A 21642-nucleotide genomic window follows, 5' to 3' on the forward strand; every position below is an offset into this window, starting at 1 on the left:
TTGTCCCAATCCTCTCCAATGGCTGTGCAAAGTTGCTGGATATTGGCAGGAACTGGAACACGCTGTCGTACACGTCGATCCAGAGCATCCCAAACATACTCAATGGGTGACATGTCTGGTGAGTATGCAAACCATGGAAAAACTGGGACATTTTCAGCTTCCAGGAATTGTTTACAGATCCTTGTGACATGGGGCTATGCATTATCATAATGAAACATGGCTGTGGATGAATGGCACGACAATGGACCTCAGGGTCTCATCACAGTATCTCTATGCATTCAAATTGCCATAGATAAAATGCAATTGTGTTCATTGTCCGTAACTTATGCCTGCCCATACAATAACCCCACCATGGGGCACTCGGTTCACAACGTTGACATCAGCTCATCCACATGACGCCATACACTGTCTGCCATCTGCCTGCTATAGTTGATACCGGGATTCATCCGTGAAGAGCATACTTCTCCTGCGTGCCAGTGGCCGTTGGAGGCTAGCATTTACCTACTTTAGTCAGTCAGGTCAAGACCCTGGTAAGAATGACAAGCACGCAGATGAGCTTCCCCGAGACGGTTTCTGACAAATGATTGTCCGGGTAGCCGGTCTCAGACGATCCCGTAGGTGAAGGAGCCAGATGTGGAGGTCATGGGCTGGCGTGGTTACATGTGGTCTGCAGTTGTGAGGCCGGTTGGACGTACTATCAAATTCTCTAAAATGATGTTGGCAGCGGCTTATGGTAGGGGAATTACCATTAAATTCTCTGGCAACAGCTCTGGTGGACATTCCTGCAGTCAGCATGCCAATTGCACGCTCCCTCAACTTGAGACATCTGTGGCATTGTGTTGTGTGACAAAACTAAACATTTTAGAGTTGCCTTTTACTGTCCCCAGCACAATGTGCACCTGTGAAATTATATTGCTGTTTAATTATCTGCTTATGTCACACCTGTGGATGGATTATCTTGTGTACACAAAATGAGAGAAGCTTTTTGTGCGTATGGAAACATTTTGGGACCTTTTATTTCAGCTCATGAAACATGGGACCAACACTTGACATGTGTTTATTTCTGTTCAGGATAGTTCTTAATCTGATACTGCCCTCTCTAGGACAGCCATTATACTGCATCCAAATAATATTCAGTGTCAGAACAAACAGCCTGATTCACGGATGTTGCTCCTTAATTTAAATCATACAGCTACTCAAATTAAAACATTTATCTGCTTTTGAAAAGTTGGGAGATGATAGATACATCTCTGTTCGCCTCCTCCGCTTTCTCTCGCTCTCACAGTCAACACATTTGGAGGACATTATTATTATAATAGTGTCAATATCAGAGATTGTACACTTACTATCATTCTACCAGTCAGTCATTCATTGGCAAGGTAGAAGTACAAAAGGCATGTTTCATGGAGACATGGTGCCCTTCACTCACAATTTGAAAAGCTACAGGCTTCATGTTAAAAAGCCACCTAGAGCAAACCATTTCTAGAAGGGTGACCCATCCTCCACAAATCTACTTGGCAAAGTCCCACAACAGTCAACACCTGTGTCAGTTAGAAACATTTCAATATGTTAGTGTCCATGTTGGTCCGTACAGTGGGTCACTATGAGCACATTTGAAGTTAAGTTGTGTGTAGTGAGTTGTCTTGTAGTGTTTAAGTGTATACGGGTGTAATGTAATGTGTTGAAAATGATCTCAGTGTGTATACGAGCATATGTTATGTCAATTAATCCTCTCTGGGTTCACTGTTGTTACTACCAAATTTCGGGTTAGTGATTAGCTAATACACAGGGGTACTTTTCTGCCTGCCAGCCAATCAATTGGCTCTCTTTCATCCACACACACTCTCTCACTCCTTCATCCCCTCACTTTCTTTGGCTCTCTCAGTGTTTGAGGGAGAAGTCTCCCGTGTTGAGGCGAGGGCGAGGTAGTCCTCCAAACATTTCTGTTCCGTCGTTGGCTCCAGGGGCCAACAGGGCCTTCATGCTGGCAGCAATATGATCCAGGTCAGCTACACCAGCCTGCAAGACAGAGACAGTTAGTGGGTATGTGTGTCAGAATGAGTGATTGACGGAGAGAAAGTGAGCTGTATGTTTTTAAATAAAGGTTGACTGACCCGTTCCCCACTGTGGCCTTCTCCCTGGTGGGGTCTGTTGCCCTTGAATCCCCACACAGGAACAGACACGGGGAGGGAGCGGGCCATGTTCATGGGGTTGGGGTGTCGGGATGAGAACGACTGCCCCATGGCCATGCTGCGCGGGGGAGGAGGACAGTCCTCACTTAACGAGCCTGGAGCAGAGAGGAGGCACATATTAAGAGCATTAGATCATCATTAACTCATATTACTACACACATACACTCACCATCAGTGCTCTCCTCCTCTCCATCGGACTCAAAGAATGGTTCACAGTCACGAGACAGCGAGTCCTCATCCATGGAAAACACTCCTGAAGCAGAGAGAGATGAATATTTACAAAGTCATTCAGACCTGGAGATAAAAAAAAATAGTCCCACAGAGCTGTAGTCTCACCTGCAGTCTCATTCAGATTAGGGCTCCTTTCGTCCATATCCTCCTCTTCCTCACACTCTTCCTCCAAGTCCCCAATTCCAGGAATGTCTCTCCCTCGTCCAGCCTCCTCTATCATCACAGCCATTTCTCGCTCCCTCTCTCCATTCCCATGCTGCCCAGCAGCTTGGCCAATGACAGCCCCTGAGTGGTAGATTGATGGGTAGCTTTGCGAATAGAGTGTGGTATTGGGACTGATGGTTCCCACCCCACCCTCACCTGTTAGGCCCTGTGGAAGAGAAGTTAAGAACTTTACGATCACACACAGCACTATGAATGACAGCAACATTGAATGGAACAAAATGACTGACAGTCAGTCTACTCACCGCCCTGTCAGTGGGCATGTCCACTACCAGTTTAGCTCCTCCACTTAGACGTGTATATCTATGCGCCGTTAGCATAGATGTGGAGTGCAGCACCGCAATGTCGTCCATGTAGCGCCGCGAAGACTCAGCTAAAGCCCCCTGACCCCACACGTGATAGGAGAAATCCCACTTCCGGCCTCCGGCAGGCAAGCCTCTGCCACTTTCCCTCTTCCTCTCATCTCCCTCCACTACAGATGGCCAGAACTTCTTACAGGCTGTAAGAATAGCCAGGTCGCAGCCTGACTTCTGACAATATCCCTCCGCTGCGGCAAGTAGTGCCAGCCAGCTCTCTTTGTGGTTGTCTGGGATCTCGGGGTCAGATGATTGGGTGATGGAGGCCATGATGGGTAAACAGGACTGCCAATGACTGTTGGATGTGTTTAATTTATTAGGGCTAGCTTTTATGGAACGTATAGATGCTTTGTAACTGTTTTTATTGATCAATAGCTAAAATTGTTTAGGTTAGTGTAATCAGGCACCTGTAGGACTCAGCCAGCAGTTTGATATTAAATACTATATATTTTTGTTAACAAGTCTTGTGATAAGTTTACCTTTTTTCTCACTGGAATGTAGGCTGTAGTGTTGATGTGTTTTTGGAATCTGCTTTTGGCTAATCTGAGGAAACGTTAGGATCCTTTTTCTATTGCTGGTTTGGTTTAAGCTAAAAATAAAACTATCCTTAGTTGTTATAAAGCAGGTTTGAGGCACAAGGTGATTGTTTAATATTATTAATGTCAGTGTGCCTGAGAGAACTAGGGGAGAGATAAATGAAAATGTTGCTGGTTTTACCTGGAAAAAACAAATTGGAGAAATAAAGCTTGAGTTGCTCGAAGAAAAAAAAGTTTGCATTGTTAGTCATTATAGCAATATTAGCTGATGTCACTAGCTAGGCACTATTTAGATTATCACTAAACCAGAATTCAGATAATCTCATAAAATTATGCATGTTGAAACTTCATGAAATTAGATTACACTAAACTCAAGCATAGAATTTGTCAAATGCACATGATCCAAATACTGTACATACATTTCAATTCCATATAACTTTTCTGACGTCAGACTGTCTTGTTGCATGACTTGAGTTCATGGTCAATATCTTAGTGGTCAATATCTCAGTGGCAGTTTGAGGATGTTCCAAAATAGACCTATGCTAACCGTGGGAAGACGTTGTCCACCTGTCGTTACGTCTCGCGAACTGTCGCAGTTCAACGTCGTCGTCCCCCCTTCCTCAATCTCGTGCATTCGTTAGCATAAGAACTGTCTCTGCCAAAACCTTGTGGGGTGACTGCCTGTTCTAGACTTACCCAGCTCGTTTCTAAATGTCATCCCTGTGATTATTACTACCAGGAAAGTACTTAAATGAAAATGCAATTTTCATGACTGCGGATTGTTTGTGCTTGTTTGTTTGCTAACATGCTAGCCAACTGGTCTCCTGTGCACTCTCCTCCCAACATGAACACATATCACCTCCATTTCTCGCCTTTGCAGAGACACTAGCACACACAGACACAAATAAACAGAAAGAACAGAAGTCAGCTTACACATTCAGTTCCTTATTTCGTCTGTTGCAAGCGTTTTTCTAGTTCTAACTGTTTCTTTATCCCTCTTTGTCTGATTCTTCATCTCTCAAGAATAGTCTCCCCTAGACTCCGACGTTGCTGTTTAGAGACGCTAGACGAGACGCACGTTTTACACGTGACTGTGGGCGGGCTCGTACTCGTCTTGTTTTGGACGCGCTTTTGGACGAGGCTTGGGGCTGGCTGCATCTCAATAGTTTATCATGGTTTCTTCTACTGGTATAATTTACTTCATCCTCACCGATCTGACATGATGGAGAGCTTGACAGGTGGAAGCAAATGCTTTTGGTAGGCTTTTCAATCTCTATATTATTCCCGCCTAAACTGTCTTCTAATTTTGCAGTGCAGATGAAGGAAAGAGAGGAGAGTAAAACGTTACATTTTTATTTAACTAGGCAAGTCAGTTAATTAAGAACAAATTCTTATTTACAATGACAGCCTACCCCGGCCAAACAATAACGACGCTGGGCCAATTGTGCACCGCCCTATGGGACTCCCAATCGCGACCGGTTGTGATACAGCCTGGAATCGAACCAGAGTCTGTAATGACGCCTCTAGCCCTGAGATAAAATCAAATGTATTATATAGCCAGATGCAGTGCCTTAGACCCCCTGTGCCACTCGGGAGTCCTAAAACTGGGATGCAACTTTGAGAAGACAGACAACAACAACCACTTGCTGCCTTCATCAGCCTCCCTGTCTAAATTATCTCTGTCCTAACCACTTGTTTTTCAGTGTGATTTTTCTGTTCTTTGCTACATTGGTGGCAGCACCAGGATACTCACTGTCACTCATACATTTGTTAGAAGTGTTTCACTATACGCATTGGGGTTTTAATTACCACCACTGATGCCTAATAAACTGCCATTTTCATAATTACATGAAACTGACAAATATTGCAAGAATAGAGCCCCACAGTGGAGGTGTCATAACAGTAGTAGGCCTGATTACCCACAATAAGGAGACCGCCTACAAGGAGGAGGTGAGGGCCCTGGCGGAGTGGTGCCAAGAAAATAACCTCTCCCTCAACATCAACAAAACAAAGGAGTTGATCGTGGACTTCAGGAGACAGTAGAGGGAGCACGCCCGCATCGACGGGACTGCAGTGTAGAAGGTGAAAAGCTTCAAGTTACTCGATGTACACATCACTGATAATCTGAAATGGTCCACCTACACAGACAGTTTGGTGAAGAAGATGCATCAGCATCTCTTCAACTTCAGGAGGCTGAAGAAACTTGGTTACGCTCCTAAAACCCTCACAAACTTTTACAGAAGCACATTTGAGAGCATCCTGTCGGCTGTATCACTGCCTGGAATGGAAACTGCACCGCCTGCAACTGCAGGGCTCTCCAGTGGGTGGTGCGGTCTGCCCAACGCATCACCAGTGGCACGCTGCCTGCCCTCCAGGAAACCAACAGAATCCGATGGCACAGGAAGGCCAAAAAGATCATCAAGGACATCCACCACCCGAGCCACGGCCTGTTCGACCGCTATCATCCAGAAGGCGAGGTCAGTACAGGTGCATCAAAGCTGGGACTGAGAGACTGAAAAATAGCTTCTATTTCAAGGCCATCAGACTGTTAAATAGCCATCAATAGCTGGCCTCCACCCAGTACCTTGCCCTGCGCCTTAGAGGCTGCTGCCCTATGTACATAGAATCACATGTCACTTTAATAATGTAACACTGGTCACTTTAATCATTTTTACATACTGTTTTATTCATTTCATATGTATATAATGTATTCCAGCGGTTTAAGGCACTGCATCTCAGTGCTTGAGGCGTTACTACAGACGTCTGGTTCGAATCCAGGCTGTATCACAACCGGCTGTGATTGGGAGTCCCATAGGGCGGCGCACAATTGGCCCAGCGTTGTCCGGGTTTAGCCGTCATTGTAAATAAGAATTTGTTCTTAACTGACTTGCCTAGTTAAATAAAGGTGAAAGAAAATATAAAGAAATAAAATCTAGTCAATGCCACTCCGACATTGCTCGTCCTTATATTTATATATTTCTTTATTCCATTATTTACTTTGAGATGTGTGTATCGTTCGATACTACTGCACTGTTGGAGCTAGGAACATAAGCATTTCGCTACACCCGCAATAACATCTGCTAAATATATGTATGTGACCAATACAATTTGATTTGAATACCCATAAAACCTAGTTGTCAAACAGAGAAATGGTTCCAATCGTTTTTCCACCATACATTTTTCCCATATGGGATTTCAGAAACACATAAGGGCTATGTTCGTGTATGCTTACCCTGGTGTGACGTTTTGATAATCATGTAAATCTCGGACAAGTTGACTTATCAGTATATTCGGCTCTATTTACTCTCAGATTCGAAAATGCTAATTACATCAAGGTGGACATCATGCAAAACTACAAATCCCTGCAAGCTCCTGCACATCATCGCTAGCTGACACCCTTGTTAACAGCTATTGCGTCAATTTAATACTTGCACAAGACAGTTCACAATATTGTCCATTTAAAGAAATTTAGCCAATTTATTCATTACTACATTTAGATATTTAATACAGAGATTTTTACCTTTGCCTCAATTCAGCAGTCTCATCCAGATTAGCATGGCATTTGTAGTTCTTTATAATAGCTTCATTAGCGTTTCCTTTTTGGGGGGTAAATACAGGCGAAAATATTGATAAGTCACCTTGTCCTAGAGAGATTCACGCAGTTATCAAAACGTCACACCAGCGTAATCCTAAATGAAATACAGGCCTTGTTTTAAGTGTTTCTAAAATACCCAATGGGGAAAAAATTATGGTGGGAAAAATATTGGAACCATTCTTGCCAAGTTAAAAACAACTGGGAAAATACGTCAAATCCTGACATCGGTGAGCTCTGATCTTCAGGTCGGAAAGTCGGAGCTCTAGAAAGAGGCCCGACTTCCTGAGTTGGAATTCCGAGTTTGATAACTGTTCTAATCGTTTTTTCCGAGTCGGAGCTCGTTGTTTTGAACGCTCGGAAGTCGGAGATTTCTGATTCCCCAGTTCTGAGTTCCCCGTTGTTATGAACGCGGCATCTATTCCAATTTAGACGTGCCACCACCTATGATTGCTTGATGTTCCTGACCACCTGACTGACGTATAACGTAGACGGTGCAGTATATGAAGGCGGAAGTCTTCTCCTGACGACAATTGTTTTGGAAAAAAGGCTAGTGGAAGAAAAATGGAGCCAAAGGATGAGACTAGTCACAAGGTAAGCGCAATGTATTGAAGTTTAGATTTCGTCTTCGTCTGATTCGGTCTGTATTTAAGGGCCGCCAACTAAATAAACTCGGTTATCACCATTGTAGCTAGACTATCACCTTCACAACAAAGTCGTGTGATATTTGGGGACGCTGACGTAACTACAGTAACAGTTAGCTAACTAGCTAGCTAACGTTATAACAACAAACAAACAAGCTAGCTTCATAATTATTTCCAGATTAAATTGATATTTGCTGCCGTGACATATTACTTGTTCAATAAATTGGTCACGAGAAATATCATCATAGCTGTGCTATTTTCCACGGCAGACTTCAATATGTAAAGCAATATACACTGCTGGTTCTCTAACAGCTACTAATAGTAGTTAGACCTGTTTACAGTGAAGAAAGGGTCCCGAGGCCGAGGATCCCCATTCCATAGAATTAGCATTGTAAACGTCCCTGTGAATGTGATTACGGTATCTAGCTAACTAAACGTTTGAGCAGTTCGTTGGTGGAGGATGGCTTATGTAATATTTCACCTGAATTGATGTCACAGCTGTCAAATTATTATTGATTATATATTTCGGGTAATATTCAGGATAGATATGATGGTATATTGTATTTGTATGGAAGCTAGCTAGATCTATCCATTTGGGTTCAGTCAGTTTAAGTCTAGTAGGGTAATTCGATTCTGAGCTGCAGTAGACACAAATCAAGTGTTATTTGTCACATGCGCCGAATACAAATGGCCTAGACTTTACCGTGAAACGCTTGCTTACGAGCCCTTCCCAACAATGCCGAGTTTAAAAATATTATGCTAACACAAGAGGAAAAAAATACACAGGAATGGAGCTATAGACAGGGAGTACCAGTACCAGACACTACCTGGGAGAAACCCCTGGCAGGCACACAGGAATCACTGTGTGAGTGACTCTATTTTGAGTGTTCATGTGACTCTGTTTTGAAGGCTACAGTAAAGTCAGCTAACTCATCCTCTTTGGGATGTCATATGATTGTCATTCCCCACCCTATTCCCACTCGATCACACTTTCTGATTCATTGCACTGGAATCCATGACATGACATTTTGCCATTAGTTTTCACAGCAAATTATATTCTATTAATAGCATATGTTGTTTTGTCACACAGCTGGTGTTTGAGAAGGAGGGGGTGTACCTTCACACCAATGCCAAGAGGAGCAACCAGGACACCACAATCCCAGGATTCATCCGTATAGTGGAACGGGTAAGTTGGGCTTCTCCCATAGACACCATATTTACAGTGAGCTCCAAAAGGGGTGGGTATAATTTGTGGAACGTTCCAAAAGGAATCTGTCCAAAAACTAAGTAAAGTACAAGGAGGTTGCCAGCAAACAATGCATACAAAGTAGCATGATCAATTCACCTAGCTAACTATCTGCCGAATAGGCATCAGCTCACCACGTAGCGTATTCTTAATGTTTGTCCATAGACTACCAGAGTGAGGACAGACATTTTTTGTAAAAAACGTGGTAAGTGAAAAACAAAATGAAATAGCCCACTCCCTACCCGGCATCTTATTCTGCCGCTATACAACTTTGTAAGCGTTGTTTGTTGGCAACTTTGTTATTTACAATGTTTTTGAGACAGATTCCTGTTGGAACGTTCCACAAATTATACCCACCCCTCCAAAAGTATTGGGACAGTGACACATTTATTGTTGTTTTGGCTCTGTACTCCAGCTCTTTGGATATGAAATGATACAATGAATATGAGGTTAAGGTGCAGACTCTGTCAGCTTTAATTTGAGGGTATTTTCACCCGCTTAGGAGTTACAGCACTTTTTTAGGGGACCAAAAGTATTGGGACAAATTCACTTATGTGTATTAAAGTAGTCAACATTTTAGTATTTGGTCCCATATTCCTAGCATGCAATCATTACATTAAGCTTGTGAACCTACAAACTTATTGGATACATTTGCTGTTTGTTTTGGTTGCGTTTCAGATTAGATTCAGATTTTGTGCCCAATAGAAATTTATGGTAAATAATGTATTTTGTCATTTTGGAGTCACTTTTTTATTGTAAATAAGAATACAATATGTTTCTAAACACCTCACATTATTGTGGATGCTACTATGATCACGGATAATCCTTAATGAGTTGTGAATAATGATGAGTGAGAACGTTAGATGCATAAATATCATATCCCCTCAAATGCTAACATCTCCTGTTACTGTAATGGTGAGAGGTTAGCATGTCTTGGGGGTATGATAACTTTCTAACTCATCATTGTATCATGTCCAAAGTGCTGGAGAAGAAAGCCAAAACAACAACAAATTGTCACTGTCCCAATACTTTTGGAGCTCACTGTATATGAAAATATTGCCCCCAGAGTGGCACAACAATCTAAGGCACTGCATCGCAGTGCTAGTGGCGTCACTGCAGACCCGGGTTCGATCCCAGGCTGTGTTGCAGCCGGCCGTGACTTGGAGACCCATGAGGCGGTGAACAATTGGCCCAGTGTCGTCTGGGTTAGGGGAGGGTTTGGCTGGCTGGGATGTCCTTGTCCTATCGCGCTCTAGCGACTCCTTGTGACGGGCCGGGCACATGCGCACTGACATCGGTCGCCAGCTGGACGATGTTTCCTCCAACGCGTTAGTGAGGCTGGCTTCTGGGTTAAGTGAGCGGTGTGTCAAGAAGCAGTGTGGCTTGGCGGGGTCATGTTTCGGAGGACGCATGGCTCTCGACCTTCGCCTCTACCGAGTCCGTACGGGAGTTACAGCAATGGGACAAGACTGTAACTACCAATGTATATCACAAAAAAGGGGTAAAAAGAAATAAAAATATGACTATTGGTTGATCGAAAACCAATTCTAGTCATATTCAAAGTGTACTCATCCCTGTGGTGGAAGTCTTTGTCATCAGTAACTTTGTTTTGCTTTCTTTAGTCAAACACATAGGCCTATAGATCATATACAGTATGTCCTTTCTTCTTAGCTTTAGGCTATCACACATTATTCTGGACTAGACTAAGCTGCTTGTCTATGTTTACAGGGTGGGGAGCCAGCTTTGGAGTGGAGCGCACTAGAGGACGAGGGCCGCAATGCGGCTGCTGTATTCTACACTAAAAAGGTGAGCGCTTGTTTAATACACTAGTGACACACATCACTCTGTTTTCTTCATGTTCTTTATATACGGCCTGTCTTCCTGTTAGGATGGAGAAGGAGGGGTGGAGGACACCAACTTTGACCCTGGCTACGAGCCAGACTGGGCAGTCATCAGCACAGTGAAGAGAGACCGAATCAGAGAGCACCCCCCCGTCAAAGAGACAAGTACGTAGACTTTTATAACTTGCCTTCTGCGTTTGTAGTTCTCATACTAGGCTATACTCACAAGTGTGGTGCAGCAAGTGTATAGTGCTATTCTTGATGTTGATGTCTCCATCTCTGTTCCCAGGCCAGTGGTCGTTCTCCCTGCCTCTGTCGGAGCTGTACTCTCTGCGACGGTCCCGTTTCTCCCTGGGCCGTAACTTCCTGGTTTTTACCAGCAGGGGTGGCCACCCCCTCCCTCCTCTGCACTTCCACAGGGGGGGTACCAGGGAGCTGTTGAGGGCCCTGCAGCGTTACATCATCCTGGCCCCGTGAGTAGCAGCAGACAGCCAGCTCTCCCTCTCTCAGATCAATGCCTCGGAGGAATTCAAGGCATTTCACTGGGATTTAACTGGACTCTGAACAGTAGAGTTTAGCAGCTGTTGTACCCAACCCCTTACTACATATATTTTGAAGCGTCTTTTTCATACTATCTCTCTCTCTCTCTTTCTTGCTAGCGTTTTCTTTTATTCTGAGCTTCTATATCTTCTCTGTCGCTGTCTGTGTCTCTTACTATCTGCCTGACTGTGTTTTTCTCTTGTTTTAGATCACCTGTAGATGGTCGTCTCTTCCTAGCATATCCCCATGACTCTGGGGCTCTCTCTCAGTCCTTTGATGAGCTGCACCTCTTTGACGATGGAAGCTCCGACCTCGTCTCTGTAAGTCTTGTGTTTTGTGTGTGCTATTCTTTGAGAAGGTGTAATGTGTGTGTTTATAATTTTATTAATCTCTTTGTTCCCAGCGGTTTATTCAGGACCCTTATGCCACCACCTTTGGGGGATTCTCCAAGGTCACCAATTTCTTCAGAGGGGCTCTACGACCACCAGATTCCCCCTTCCACCCCCGTGGCCCTCAGGACCACCATGGGCCCCCCTCAGCTGACGACGAACCAGGCTTTGAGCTCATCACCTGTGTAAGTGGGGGGATGGGGGTGGAGATGTAAACTCATCACTAGCCCTGACATCTGTGGAGTAGATGGAGAAGAGGACCTCACTTTATAGCATCCAGATGTTGTCTGTAACCTACGGATGGCGATAGCATCCAGATGTTGGCTATAAATTACAGATGGCGATATCAATGTTGAGTTCTCTTTTTGGTGGCACCAGGGGGTGGAGCTTGGCCCTAAACCAGACGTAACCAGGGGACAGCCTCTCGACAAATGGGAGGAGTTCCTGGACCCAGAGGGGCGTGTGAAGGACCCACAGCAAATCAAAGAGCTGGTCTTCAGGGGGGTAAGACCTTACAGTATAATTCCTCTCTTGTAAAAAAACACCTGACACCATCTTCCATCCAAATGTGTTTTGCTGTACAGTGTCTACACCATGTCATTCAAACCATCCCTCCTTTCCCTCTCCTAGGGTATCACACCATCCCTGAGGAAGGACGTGTGGAAGTTTCTGCTGGGTTTCTATCCCTGGAATAGTACTGTGAAAGAGAGGGAGGACATTCTGAGGATGAAAACGTTAGTCTCTTATCTCCCTCGCTTGTTATGGCTCTCTTACCACAGACTGGGACTGTTGTCTAAACGGGAGTGAGTAAATTCATCTCAACGCCTCTGTGTTTCTCTGTCTTCAGAGATGAGTATTTCAGAATGAAGGTTCAGTGGAAGTCAGTCAGTGAAGAGCAGGAGATGAGGAACTCCCTCCTCAGAGGATATCGCAGCCTGATAGGTCGGTGTTGCTGTCTGTTAAACATGATCTCACGCGTCATTGGTTGACACACATTTTATGATTTGTTACTTATCTGTTCATGTTGTTTTGATTGGACAGAAAGGGACGTGAGTCGGACGGACAGACACAACACCTTCTTCTCTGGCAACGACAACCCAGGCCTGACTCTTCTCAATGACGTGCTGATGACATACTGCATGTTCAACTTTGATCTGGGTAAGCCACTCCCCTTGTCCTTACACTTGAATGTTCAAAGCCGTTGTATCACATTTAAACTATTTATTATCAATATCTCACACCTGACTCTCCTCTCTCCTTGTGGTTCCTGTTGTCTCTCTCTTTCTCTCCCTGCAGGCTATGTCCAGGGGATGAGTGACCTCTTGGCTCCTCTCCTTTTTGTCACTCAGAACGAAGTGGAGTCTTTCTGGTGTCTGACAGGTTTTATGGAGATGGTGGTAAGCACCTTACTCTCTTGTTAAATACTCATATATTACCACATAAGAGTGTTAAAACATAACATTATACATTTATACACTCTTTTAATGTTCTCTCTCTCTCCGGCCCTCAGCACCAGAACTTTGAGGAGTCTCAGGAGGCCATGAAGCAGCAGCTCCTTCAGCTCAGCCTGCTGATGAAGGCTCTGGACCCTGAGCTCCTTGACTACCTGGGTAAACAATGACTATCACCCAGTTACTGTGTTTCTCTCACACTTCACCATAACCCAAACGTGTTATTACTCAGTGAGGTAGACATTCATCATGCAGTCAATTCTCCAATCAGCCAATTGATTATATTTTACCTTAACTCAGGGTGTGTTATGTAACTACCTGGATGCGTAATCCATTGACATAGTCAATTCTTCACATTGTTATGTTATTATGTTGTCTCTCTTTCAGACTCCCAGGACAGTGGCTCTCTGTGCTTCTGTTTCCGTTGGTTACTGATCTGGTTTAAGAGAGAGTTCTCCTTCGAGGACATCCTGTCCCTTTGGGAGGTGAGTGGGTGGATACTACTCAACACACAACACTCATTAGAAACACTCGCATGTAGGCTCTACACACTATATGGAAAAAACACCCTTCGTTTTACAGTATATGTAAGTAAACACACAGTGAACGCACTGTTCTGTACTAGGTTCTTTGGACTCGTCTGCCCTGTGAAAACTTCCATCTGCTGATGGCCGCTTCCATTCTGGAATCACAGAGGGGGGAGTTCATCGGCTCTGACCACGACTTCAACACTATTTTGAAGGTTTGTTGGAAATGTTTGAAGTTATTTTTCTTAATGATGTCTATTTGTTTGTGTGTACAGTACTAACGACTGTATGTTTCTCTATGTGCAGCACATCAATGAACTGACCATGAAGCTGGATCTGCAGACAGTCCTACGAGGAGCAGAAGCTAACTACCTACAGCTGGCCTGCTGCAAAGTAGGGAATATCTTTGAGGAGGATACATTCATTTGGACATGATATATTTAACATTGTGTATTGTCATCTAACTGATCTAACCTCTCCTCTCTCCATTCCTTCTCTGTCTCTCAGGAGCTGCCGGTGAAGGTGCAGGAGGTCATTGGTCTGTACGTTCCCCCCAGCCCTGATGACGAGACGAGCCCAGAATCAGAGTCACACGAGACACAGCAGCTTCTCAGCCAATCACAGGCAGCAGCTACGGAAACGAGCCAGTCAAGTAACAGCACTGCTGCTGCAGCAGCACGCCCTCGCCCTACCTACCCGTAACTCTGAAGGACAGGGTGATTGACATGAGGAGAGAAAGCCATTAACCAATGTGAGGTGTTTCATATAGGAAGATATACGCCCAATGGCCAGGTTTTTAAACATTTTTTTTATTTTTTTTTAGGTACACCCATCTAGTACTGGGTTGGACACCCTTTTGCCTCCATAACAGCTTGAATCATTTGGGACATGGACACGTTGCTCAATTGATATCAAGGGACCTAACATGTGCGAAGGAAAACATTCCCCATGCCATTACTTTACCCGCCACCAGTCTGTACCGTTGACACCAGGCAGGATGGGTCCATGGACTCACGCTGCTTACACCAAATCCTGACTCTGTCGTCAGCATGATGCAACAGGAATCGTGATTTGTCGCACCAGGCAATGTTTTTCTACTCCTCAATTGTTCAGTGTTGGTGATTGCGTGCCCACTGGAGCCGCTTCTTCTTGTTTTTAACTGATAGGAGTGGAACCTGGTGTGGTCGTCTGCTGCAATAGCCCATCCGTGACAAGGACCGACGAGTTCAGCGGTTCAAGATGCCGTTCTGCACACCGCTGTTGTATTGCGCCGTTATTTGCCTGTTAGCTTGCATGATTCTTGCCATTCTCCTTCGACCTCTCCTCAAAGAGCTGTTTTCGCCCACAGGACTGCTGCTGCCGCACCATTCTCGGTAAATCCTGGACACTGTCCTGCACAAAACGCCCAGAAGGGTGGCCGTTTCTGAGATACTGGAACCGGTGCACCTGGCACCAACGGTCATACCGCACTCAAAGTCGCTTAGGTCACTTGTTTTGCCCATTCTAACATTCAATGGAACAGTAACTGAATGCCTGCCTGCTTTATATAGCAGGCCATGACACTCACTGTAGGAGCTAACCATTTTTGTGAATGGGGTGGTGTACCTAATAAACTGGCCACTGATTGTATATTGGATGATATGGGGCATAGGAGAGAGAGTTTGATAATGTACTGTAGTACACGATGAGGGTTGCAGACTGTTACCATCTCTGACAGACGGGGCATTATCCAGTGAACGGTGAGAGGTTGCAGACTGTTACCATCTCTGACAGACGGGGCATTATCCAGTGAACGGTGAGAGGTTGCAGACTGTTACCATCTCTGACAGACGGGGCATTATCCAGTGAACGGTGAGAGGTTGCAGGCTGTTACCATCTCTGACAGACGGGGCATTATCCAGTGAACGGTGAGAGGTTGCAGACTGTTACCATCTCTGACAGACGGGGCATTATCCAGTGAACGGTGAGAGGTTGCAGACTGTTACCATCTCTGACAGACGGGGCATTATCCAGTGAACGGTGAGAGGTTGCAGACTGTTACCATCTCTGACAGACGGGGCATTATCCAGTGAACGGTGAGAGGTTGTTTTTTCATGAATGTAACTATCCCAAAATATTGAAATGGTCTATATATGCAGTGCATTGTCTTTATATAAATACCGCAATACATTTTTTTGTTTCCCTTAATTGGATTCACACAAAATACTTGTCCAGTCATTTATATTTCCATTTGTGTACCTGTCTTGTGAGAATTTCTTTGTCTTTAAAAAAAGATTCTTACAAATTCTTCTTTGTGTGAAATGCTTCCATTTTAAAATTGTCTGTTAGAAAGACAGGGATAAAACAATTTCTCAGCACATTTGTCTCTTTTTAATGGTGTATCATTGTGGTCTAAACTGCATTAGTTCTCCTGTTCCTTCTATCCGTGCTCTCCTCTCTTTTGCTGTCCTTCTCACGCTAAGTCTTCTAAATATAATATGAAGAATAATCTTACTGACAGAGCATTACAAGTACTATAAAATGCCTGCCTTATAGAGTGTTATACATGCAGTACTATAATGTTTAAGGTTTTTAACTACCGGTATTATGTCATAACAATATTTTCACTTACCTGAAATTGCTGAATCTTACCAAATAAAGGGTACAAAAACAATCAATTACTGGTGAAATTGACCATTTCTTTTGAATGTTGTTTTACTAGTCATATGTTCCCACCAGACAGTGTGACCCCCCCCCCACACAATTCTGTTAACCCTCCACTACCCTCCCAAACTATTCATCCTAACACTCCCATGAATCTTAATGCATGACTGGTCCATGCCCTCTCCCTCATCTCAGTTCCATATGAAGTTTTAGATGTGGAAATGCTAGTACGTATAAGAGAGAGATCGAATTGCAAACAATGAAAGATTTACCGGAAACCTAAAATACAAGTATGTATTTGAAGTGGGGTAACTGTTTGTCGGGGAAACTGTTTGTTGGGGTAACTGTTTGATTGTATTACTATTTATTGATTTCATTTCATATTTTAATAATGGTATTTTATGTGTTCTGCAGGGCTCATTTGGAAAAGAGGCCTGGATCTTAATGACTTCCTGTTGAAATAAAGGTTCATTCAAATATTGTCTTGTCAGATGGTGAGTTTTGATACTCTTGTTGTTTACACTGTAGTTATTGTTGTAAACTAATAAAGTTAAGTTTAAAACACAGCTCATTTGCCAGAAATGTGTCAAAAGCACCTAGTTGGTTGACTTAGTTCTGAGTGATAAAGTGTTGTTAATCAGTTTTGTAGGATGGTTTATGCACTGTGTTAACTGAGTGAGCAGACCCCCTTCCCCTCCCTGTCAGCAGGTGTCTGTGAGGTGAAAAGGGATCTCTGTCCTCCACTGTCCCGGGCAATGAGGTGGAAAATGAGGGGTGGAGAAACACACCCCCCTCTCAAGACCGACTGGGTCGTCCATGCGTCTCTCCGTCCCCCTCTCTCCCTCCTTCCCTCTCCTCTGTCTCAGTTTGAATACAGCTGCAATGTATGAATTTAGCAGGGTACTTAAACAGGCCGGCAATCTGTCACTCTGTTTCTTTTCCCCACGCTCCTCTCTGCTCTCTCTTCTGACCTGACCTCTTCTGACTCCCACAGCCAAACTCACTCTGGCTCTCATTCAAACTCAATCTGTGTTCAGTGCTAATCCAATCACTGTTTATGGATGATGTCTCTCTCAACAGCCATCATCCCCTCTAATTCTACAATGGTCCCAGTGTGTTGGGGTGATAATCTCTCTTGTTGTGATTGTGTTACCGCTTGGAATGGTTTTTATCTGGAGTGTTTGAGACCTCAGAGGAGATCAAGTCTGTGGTTTAAATCTCAAGTACCAGATAAGTGTGCTCTTACTAAAGAAGAATGCCTTTTGCATTCTTCTTGGGGTTTTCCAGCAAATGTGCAGCCATGAATAACACACACACAGATGACTAATGATTAAGAGGGATAGAGGAATATTTCAGCAATGAAAATCTCTTGACTTTGAAGAGATTCAACAAAAGGACTCAGAAATTATGCTTTGACTTTCCACAGTAAATGTTAGTGAGAAACAGAAAATACATTCCAGCTAAACATTTGCATTAAACAGATACTATTTTAAAGGAAAACAACTCTATTACAACATATCTATTTGAAGGTCTGATCATAGTGATTGATTTAAAGCGGCAATCAGCAGTTGAAACAGTAAAGTCCCCGCCCCTGTTTTGGTAAAAAGCTAAGGGAGGGGGCTGAAGAAATGTAACAACTCTCAAATTCAAAGACAGAGCTATATAAAGACTGCACTGCATATATAGACCATGTCCAGGGTTTGCATTTACTTTGTTTACAACCATTGGGATAAAACAAGCTAATATTTTGGGTTCTGATGTGAAGATTTCCCCTTTAATCAAGTAAAAAATACAAGCTAACCTTAATTTATGCTTTTGTCTTATGATATTTTAAGGCTGATTCAAGAGGTGTGTAATTGTTTCATTTTCAGTGCTTCCCAAATGTCTCTGTGAAACATAAGCCCTCATGTGTCCCTTAAACCACCTGTAGTGACTCACTGTGTCAAATAGAATCTGAATTCACTACTCGTAAGTGTGACCCCATGGTGACCGTCAGGGGAGTCCCTGAGGAGCATGTGAGAGTATGTCTGCTGTCCAGTGAATGTGTCAGAGAGAGAGGACCCAGCAGAAGGCCAGGGGCTGGTGTCTGACACTGATTTGTAAAGGAGACAATACGACTCATTGACCTGCCTGCTCTACTGTCTGTTGCTCATACCTCACCCTGTCCTCCCCAGTGGATTCACTGCTCTTTAAACAGGGGGAGCAGATTGCCACAGGCCAGGAAGCGGTGGGGTGGGGTGGGGTGGTAGAGTAGAGTGACGGGACACAGGTTGCTTTGACAATGAGATTCCTCAGAGAGTTCTGGGCACTAGAGAGAGAGAGTTTCATGCCAAAAGTTAGACATTTAGAGGCCGGAAATCTTTATACATATATATTAGTTTGTAGCACTATAAATACTGTATAGCTACAAACAGGACAGGGCAAAAAGATTTATAAAAGGATTTTGTAAAAATGCAACCATTCAACACAGCATAAACCCTCACGTTGCTTTTCCAATTATCCGCAATTATTATCTCTAATTTCTCTATATAGTTTCTATTATTTAATGGGAAAGAATTTGGAACTTTCAGTTTGAGAAGATATATTTCCATCTTTTTTCTTTCCCCCTCTATTATTGTAAACAAACAACCTACTACTCATGTTATCCATTCCCATTGTCAGAGTTTGGAGATGACCTTTTCTCTCCTCCCTTTTCTCCCTTCTCCCTTCTCTTTTTCACTGTTGGGGGCAAGCTGTTGCTCTGTCCCTGCGGGCCCCTCCCTCTCTTGTCTGCACCCTATCTCCTCCCTCCCTCTCTCTCCTTCTCTATTTTCTCCCTCTCTCCACCTGTTGATGCCATTGTTGTACAGACAGCATTGTTGTCTTTTTATTATTTTATGTCAGTCACTATGTTACCACCCTCTTTTCCTTTCATTCCCTCTTCAGCACACCCTCTCTGTCACTCTCTTTCTCTGGGGGCTATAAAACCCAGCCAGAGGAGGTTCGGGCTAAGATTCACACCAGCACCACACAGGAACACACACATACAGAGGGGCGAGGAAATAAAAGGACATCCAACATAGCAGTGACAAGAAGAGAGTTCAATTGAGTTGGATTAGTTGCAGATTTTCAGCACACATATTGGTCCTACATTCTCTCTCCTTACACTGACAGAGTAACATTGACTTGTTGTATCCCACTTTCTGGACCGAGAGGAACACAAACCCACCGAGGTAGTTGTGTGTGTGGGCTGAGCTGAGGGATGTCTGTGTCTGTGTCTCTGTGGTGTGAGGAGGAAGTCCGAGGCCAGCAAGGCCAGGGAGCCCAGCAGGGCCAGGCCAGGGGCCAGTCACAGCTCCGGGCCCCCTGGGACCCCAGCGTGTCTGGGCAGCGGATCATCCAGAGGCTGCTACAGGTGGAAGAGAGATATCTGCCCTCCGGCTTCTACGTCGCCCTCATCCAGAGAGAGCCGGAGCGCAGAGAGGAGCTCGCCAAGTGGGTTATGGAAGTATGAACTTTCATTCTCTGGATTCCATTTTCATCTCTTTTTCCCCACATGAATGTCTTTGGTATACTGTGATGAGGCACTAATTGATTCTCTCCTGTTGGTCTCTCTACTAGGTATGCTGTGAGCGTGGCTGTGACGAAACAGTGTTTCCCCTGTCTGTCTCTATGTTGGACCGCTTCTTGTCTGCCTCCCTGTCTCTCCCTGTCTCACCCTACTGCCTGGCTGCAGCCTGCATCCTCATCGCCTCCAAACTAACAGAGTGTGACACAATCTCTGCTGACTCTCTTTGTGCTGCAGCTGAGTACAGCTTCCTGCCCTCCAACATATGGGTAGGTCACCATTTTGATATAGAGGAGAGACACTTTCAAAACTCTGTGACAATATGGTGGACCTTGTGAATGCAAACCATCTCTGTATTATTATATGCATTGTATTCAGTGGGCTATATAAACACATGTTTTTACACATAAACACATGTATATTGATGTTCTTGCCCTTTCATCATAAGGAGATGGAACGTGTCATCCTTGCGACTCTTCGATGGGACGTTGCTGCGGTAACCCCTCAGGACTTCATTCCACATTTCCTTCCCCCTGTAGGGGAGAGGAAGGATGGAAAGACAGACACAGAGGAGTTCTTCTCCACACTGCGTCGGCATAGTGACACCCTGGTTGCCATGTGTGTCTGCGACTACCGTTTCCTGGGAGCCCCTCCATCTCTGGTTGCTGCGGCAGCGCTGAACTCTGCCCTCCGGGGGTTGGGCAACAAGGGTCCAGGCCATCTGGGTCATATGAGTGCTACACTGGCAGAACTGTGTCAGACTGACCTGGTAAGTGCCTAGCAGTATCTCTAATATCTCTACATAAAATATCTCAGCATATCGGTTGTATTACAGCCAGGAGCTGCAGTTTAACTTTACTCAATAGCAATGCTGAGTGAAAGACTGATTTAGAGGTGAAAATGGGACTGGAAATAAAGGACCACTGAACTAAGTGTTTGAGTTACAGATTGGTTGTGATATGGTTAGTGTGACTGGAAGGGTACTGGTTTTAATCCTAATCTGTGTTTATCTTTCTTCTTTGATCACAGATGGTGTTGCAGTGTTACAGTGAATTGATAGAAGCTGCCCTCAAACAACGGCTCAGAGGTGGACTCCAAGACAGTGCCATGGAGAAGGATGGAGAAATAGAGGATGAAAGAGCAGGCACTCCTACTGATATGAGAGAGATTGATTTCTAAACACTAAATTGTGTGAGGCAAGCGCGAATCAATCAAAGTCCTGCATGTAGCTCATCAGTGAAACTGATATCAACTCTTTATGACCTCAAATGCTCTACAATTTATTATCATATTTTAATTTAATAATATTTTAATTGAATATTGTTTATTTATTCATTGTGTTTCTTGTGCCATATTTATTATCTATTTCATGACTGTGATTCTTTGTCATTATGTTGTTGATAGTATGTCCTTAATCTATTATTTATCAATTTATTTATTATGTGCAATTACATAATGTTAATTTATTTCAATTCACAATTGTTTGTGTTTGTATGTGAAGTGACAAGGTAATTGATTAAATAATATGCATAGCTATCTATTTTAATTAAATAAATACATACTTTTTACCTGTTGGAATTTGATATTTTATTTATTTTCTCTTTATATGTGATGTGTGTGATGGACACACACCCTTATGGAAATAAGACACCCTTACAATGTAAATGAAATACAATGTCATTTAT

The 21642-nt window shown here is 43.8% G+C and overlaps 3 protein-coding genes across 9 annotated transcripts; 2 read left to right on the forward strand and 1 right to left on the reverse strand.

Moving 5' to 3' along the window:
* Positions 1–998: 998 nt before the first annotated feature.
* Positions 999–7043, reverse strand: LOC129824934 (uncharacterized). Of its 4 annotated transcripts, XM_055884526.1 has the most exons (7): positions 4471–4981; positions 3481–3718; positions 2891–3296; positions 2529–2793; positions 2362–2445; positions 2115–2287; positions 999–2019 (listed from the first exon to the last, which is right to left on the reverse strand). In XM_055884526.1, exons 3-7 carry the CDS (start codon positions 3269–3271, stop codon positions 1882–1884), a joined length of 1041 nt encoding a protein of 346 aa, XP_055740501.1. In that variant the 5' UTR covers positions 3272–3296; positions 3481–3718; positions 4471–4981; the 3' UTR covers positions 999–1881. The 4 variants fall into 4 exon arrangements, with proteins under 4 accessions (XP_055740501.1, XP_055740484.1, XP_055740510.1 ...); XM_055884509.1 differs by lacking the exon at positions 4471–4981 and adding an exon at positions 6770–7043 and having other exon boundaries at positions 2891–3718; XM_055884535.1 differs by lacking the exon at positions 3481–3718.
* A 67-nt stretch (positions 7044–7110) lies between these two features.
* Positions 7111–16889, forward strand: LOC129824918 (TBC1 domain family member 17-like). Of its 3 annotated transcripts, none has more exons than XM_055884499.1 (18): positions 7111–7723; positions 8864–8959; positions 10748–10825; positions 10908–11025; positions 11150–11333; positions 11609–11720; positions 11804–11974; positions 12168–12293; positions 12420–12523; positions 12637–12731; positions 12831–12947; positions 13086–13186; positions 13300–13399; positions 13628–13725; positions 13866–13982; positions 14074–14160; positions 14275–14518; positions 14591–16424. In XM_055884499.1, the coding sequence occupies exons 1-17, from the start codon at positions 7694–7696 to the stop codon at positions 14467–14469; spliced, it is 1929 nt and encodes a 642-aa protein (XP_055740474.1). In that variant the 5' UTR covers positions 7111–7693; the 3' UTR covers positions 14470–14518; positions 14591–16424. The 3 variants fall into 3 exon arrangements, 2 of the variants coding, with proteins under 2 accessions (XP_055740474.1, XP_055740460.1); XR_008754808.1 differs by adding an exon at positions 16825–16889 and having other exon boundaries at positions 7112–7723; positions 14275–15842; XM_055884485.1 differs by having other exon boundaries at positions 7112–7723; positions 14275–16424.
* LOC129824955 (G1/S-specific cyclin-D2-like) lies at positions 15832–21531 on the forward strand. Of its 2 annotated transcripts, XM_055884557.1 has the most exons (6): positions 15832–15842; positions 16825–16904; positions 19685–19897; positions 20011–20226; positions 20406–20726; positions 20987–21531. In XM_055884557.1, exons 2-6 carry the CDS (start codon positions 16902–16904, stop codon positions 21134–21136), a joined length of 903 nt encoding a protein of 300 aa, XP_055740532.1. In that variant the 5' UTR covers positions 15832–15842; positions 16825–16901; the 3' UTR covers positions 21137–21531. The 2 variants fall into 2 exon arrangements, with proteins under 2 accessions (XP_055740532.1, XP_055740524.1); XM_055884549.1 differs by lacking the exons at positions 15832–15842; positions 16825–16904 and having other exon boundaries at positions 16992–19897.
* Positions 21532–21642: the final 111 nt, after the last annotated feature.

This window comes from Salvelinus fontinalis, chromosome 2 (assembly GCF_029448725.1).
Source record: "Salvelinus fontinalis isolate EN_2023a chromosome 2, ASM2944872v1, whole genome shotgun sequence".
In the NCBI taxonomy this organism is placed as follows: Eukaryota; Metazoa; Chordata; class Actinopteri; order Salmoniformes; family Salmonidae; genus Salvelinus; species Salvelinus fontinalis.

Coding starts and splice junctions, on each gene's coding strand:
- LOC129824934 (XM_055884509.1), bottom strand. CDS start 3,271: ATGGCCTCCATCACCCAATCATCTGACCCCGAGATCCCAGACAACCAC. Junction 2,446..2,528: donor TAATCTGAATGAGACTGCAG/GTGAGACTACAG, acceptor TCTCTGCTTCAG/GAGTGTTTTCCATGGATGAG. Junction 2,020..2,114: donor AAGGCCACAGTGGGGAACGG/GTCAGTCAACCT, acceptor TCTGTCTTGCAG/GCTGGTGTAGCTGACCTGGA.
- LOC129824918 (XM_055884499.1), top strand. CDS start 7,694: ATGGAGCCAAAGGATGAGACTAGTCACAAG. Junction 11,334..11,608: donor CGTTACATCATCCTGGCCCC/GTGAGTAGCAGC, acceptor CTCTTGTTTTAG/ATCACCTGTAGATGGTCGTC. Junction 12,948..13,085: donor CATGTTCAACTTTGATCTGG/GTAAGCCACTCC, acceptor CTCTCCCTGCAG/GCTATGTCCAGGGGATGAGT.
- LOC129824955 (XM_055884549.1), top strand. CDS start 19,652: ATGTCTGTGTCTGTGTCTCTGTGGTGTGAGGAGGAAGTCCGAGGCCAG. Junction 20,227..20,405: donor TCCTGCCCTCCAACATATGG/GTAGGTCACCAT, acceptor TTTCATCATAAG/GAGATGGAACGTGTCATCCT. Junction 20,727..20,986: donor AACTGTGTCAGACTGACCTG/GTAAGTGCCTAG, acceptor CTTTGATCACAG/ATGGTGTTGCAGTGTTACAG.